General features: G+C 53.2%; 1 protein-coding gene across 1 annotated transcript in view; it reads right to left on the bottom strand.

The window, feature by feature from the left end:
- Positions 1 to 1478: 1478 nt before the first annotated feature.
- PPM1G (protein phosphatase, Mg2+/Mn2+ dependent 1G) overlaps positions 1479 to 3892 on the bottom strand; it is a 6415-nt gene continuing 4001 nt past the window's right edge. The window contains exons 5-9 of the mRNA XM_006162148.3: positions 3747 to 3890; positions 3162 to 3396; positions 2414 to 2543; positions 2068 to 2170; positions 1479 to 1755 (exon numbers count right to left, since the gene is read on the bottom strand). Coding sequence (XP_006162210.1) covers positions 1552 to 1755; positions 2068 to 2170; positions 2414 to 2543; positions 3162 to 3396; positions 3747 to 3890 — 816 coding nt within the window. The 3' untranslated portion in view covers positions 1479 to 1551. The remainder of the gene's footprint in view (positions 1756 to 2067; positions 2171 to 2413; positions 2544 to 3161; positions 3397 to 3746; positions 3891 to 3892) is intronic.

Below are 3892 nucleotides of genomic sequence, written 5' to 3'. Positions count from 1 at the left end.
CGCCTGTCCCCCCCGTCCCCCCTCCCCCTCCCGCTGCCGCAGAGCCGCACGGGACGCGTAGTCCGTGGGAAGCTACAGCGGTGAGCGCCTCCACGGCGTGACCAGGAAGTGATTGTGACGACACACAGCAGCAAGCCAATCAGCGGCCAGAGAAAAACCAGGCCGGCCAGCACGGCGAAAGGCGCCCAGCCCCTGCCACAGGCTTCGGGGTCGCGGTACCGGTCCTGACCCCTTCCTGGAGGAACTAGGAAATCATTCTGCTCGCCAGGAGGGGGTGAGGATGAGCCAGGCAGGCTGTCAGCAGCTCTTGGGAGACACACGACGCCAGGCCCCTCTCCTACACAGGTACAGGACGGACGGACGGATGGACACACACACACACACACACACACACACACACACACACACACCCTGCACAGGCACAATCACACACACACACACACACACACGCTGCACAGGCACACGACACAGACCCACAGATGCGCGCACTGGAGTGCGGGGAAGCTTGCTGGATGCTACCGACTGAGCAAGTCTAGGGCCACAGCAGCCGAGAAAAAAGGACACCATGGGCACGATTAGGTTTTGGCCTTTAGTCTGAAAAAGTGTTGATTGAAAGTGTACAACAGAGAGCGGGTGCAAGCGGCTGGGGGCCATGGCGCCGCCCATAAAAAAGAAAGTCCTTAAATCAAGTGGTCACGCCTCCACGGCGTGACCAGGAAGTGATTGTGACGACACACAGCAGCAAGCCAATCAGCGGCCAGAGAAAAACCAGGCCGGCCAGCACGGCGAAAGGCGCCCAGCCCCTGCCACAGGCTTCGGGGTCGCGGTACCGGTCCTGACCCCTTCCTGGAGGAACTAGGAAATCATTCTGCTCGCCAGGAGGGGGTGAGGATGAGCCAGGCAGGCTGTCAGCAGCTCTTGGGAGACACACGACGCCAGGCCCCTCTCCTACACAGGTACAGGACGGACGGACGGATGGACACACACACACACACACACACACACACACACACACACACACGCTGCACAGGCACAAGACACAGACCCACAGATGCGCGCACTGGAGTGCGGGGAAGCTTGCTGGATGCTACCGACTGAGCAAGTCTAGGGCCACAGCAGCCGAGAAAAAAGGACACCATGGGCACGATTAGGTTTTGGCCTTTAGTCTGAAAAAGTGTTGATTGAAAGTGTACAACAGAGAGCGGGTGCAAGCGGCTGGGGGCCATGGCGCCGCCAATAAAAAAGAATGTCCTTAAATAAAGTGTTCACAGAGTAAAAACCAGAACCGCCAGTCCTTCCCTCCAACACAACAGAGCACAGGCACAGAACCGGTGATGAGCCCAAAGGAGCAAGGAGGAGGCTGGGGAGGACAGCAGAGGCTCCCAGGCTGCTGTGTGGAGGGAGCGCCCTCTTTGGAATGGGCTGGGTAAAGCTACCCAGCTCCCCCTGCACACCTCATACCCACTGCTAAGGCTAAAGGAAAAAGACAAAACCAGTCTCAGGTCTCAGGGCTCAGAAAACAGTCTAGGCGGGCAGGGGTCTGGATGACTGCTAGTCCCGCTTGGCCTTTTTCTTGTCGCTGTTGCCATTTTCTTCAGCCCCCTCGGTAGAGAGCACTTCCTCCAGTTTCCGCTTGCCACTTTCTGGCTGCAGTTCGGCTGTGTTTCGGGGCTTGAAGCAAATGATGATGCAGGTCATGTTGTCACACCCTGTACCATCCCCAGAAGTGTCTGGTGCCAGGCACTGATCCAGCAGCTACAAAAGGGATGGGGCAGCTCAGCCACAGGCTTGAACCCCTTCCTGGGAACTTAGAATCCCACAAGAGGGCCAGGCCAGCATTGCTGAGACAGGGTGTGGAAGGAAAGGAATGGGTAACAGGTATCACAAAACAGCCCACCTGCTAGTTCAAGAGGCACAAGGCTAAGCCAGGGAGATGACGGGAAGTGGAATTTTTAGTTGGGATTTGGCATCTGTCGGTGACTAACGGTACTCCCAGACTCTGATCTTAGCTCAGGTGAAAAGAGAAAACCTTGACTGCAACCACTCTCTTTTCACTTCGGAACTCACCTCTTCCACGATGGATGACAATAACCGGAGCTCCCCATTTTCGTCACGCTGGCTGATCTTTGATTGAATAAAGTCTACAACTTCCTGGCTGCTCATCACATTCCTGGGGTCAAAAATAAGAGTCAGAATCTTCTTTAGTCTCACCAAGGCAGAGTAGAGGAATGCAGATAGCCACAGTGGCCAGGCCAATGAAAACACCTACAGATATTCTTCTCGGCTCTGCCTTCGGCTTGGTGGTCTTGACTCACCAAGAGGTCTGCCTAGGCTCTAATCCTAGAGCAGCTCCGACCCTACAAGAGAAGCAATGCTGCAGCAAGGGGGTGTTAGGCGTTCCACCAGTGCTTACCAGATGCCATCACAGGCAATGACCATGAATTCGTGGTCGTCAGTGAGAGTCAGCACCTTGATGTCAGGAAGGGCTGAAATCATCTGTTCTTCGGGTGGCAGGTTCTTATTTCTCTTGTAGAAATGGTCTCCTAAAGTGAAGGAATGGCTGGTTGACAAGGAGTATGAATACCTCCACAGACTTGTGTTTGAGGCATGTCAAACTTTACCATTCATTTCCATTCTTGATGAAGTTCCATAATGTAGTGGAACAAAGAACCATGTTCTAGTTTTGTTAGCTTTAGCTAACAAAAGGCACATCATCCAAAAGGCACAGAGGATAATGGTATCTGTCTTAGCTCTTTTTTTTCCTTTTGGAGAGGTTTTTGCTATAGGGCACGTGCACTTGCCAAAAAGACAGAGACGGAGAGACAGAAAGCAAGAAATCACCCCCCAGGGGGTTTGGCCACGCTGCAATCCCTTCTCCTCTCGGGATCTTGGGCACGCACGCACAACATGCCCAGCATGAGTTTAAGCCACTGGGTCTGGGATGCGAACTGAGGTCGACTACATGGGAGCCCAGCAACATAGCCATTACGCCAACTGCTGGTCCCTGTCTTAGCTATTTCACAAAGACGTTTAAGGACAGAGGTAGTAGACATGAAGATATTTTGAAAGGTATAAGAGCTATGCAGACTAAAGTTTGCTACCAGGTAGGCTGGGACAGAGGAGGACCTCAGAAGTCTTTCCCACAGTTTCCCAGCCCTTACCAATGGCTCTGGAGAGGTTGAGGCCCCCGTTGACACGCCCATCCATGGTGACCTTGCCACCAGCATTCTTGATGCGGGCTAGCTCCACTTCATCCTCTGGTTTGTGGTCATAGGACATGTCTAAAGCTTTGCCAGCCTCAGACACCACACAGCGAGAGTCTCCTGCATTGGCTACAATCAACTGCTTCCCTCGTATCAGAGCCACCACCGCTGTTGTACCACTATCAGAGCCAGGCTTAAGAGGAAGAAAGGGAGCATTATGGGAACTTCTGGGTGTTACTCACTCCCTCACTGATGTGCCCCTACTCCTTCACCTATGCTTCCTCCCCTTGGTGGGAATCCCGACACAGCTTTAACGAACAGGAGGCGCACAGATCCCATCTTCCCAGAGATAGCAGTGTGCTCCCTCTCTTTTAAAAATAATTTTGCTGTAAACACTATCTACTTCCCCTTGCAGAATGTATCTCCCAAGACCATGACATCAGTGGTAAGATATCAGGGAATACCCTGTCTCAAAGTCAAAATTAAGGGATTCTCACCTGCCTCTTGGCCTTTCCAGACTCACTGGTCCCCTTCCCCATGTACCTCCTCTTTGCCTTCCATCCCAGGCACCATCATCTCTTCTTCCTCTTCTTCTTCTTCATCCTCTTCAGCCTCCTCAGTGTCATCCTCATCTTCCTCATTCTCTGCTTCCTCACTGCTGTAGCCATCCTCTTCCTCACTGCATTCCT

The sequence above is a fragment of the Tupaia chinensis genome, unplaced genomic scaffold (genome assembly GCF_000334495.1).
Source record: "Tupaia chinensis unplaced genomic scaffold, TupChi_1.0 Scaffold139757_1, whole genome shotgun sequence".
Classification (NCBI taxonomy): Eukaryota; Metazoa; Chordata; class Mammalia; order Scandentia; family Tupaiidae; genus Tupaia; species Tupaia belangeri.
The sequence above is the reverse complement of the archived record's forward strand: the minus strand, read 5'-3'. Positions and strand labels throughout refer to the sequence as shown.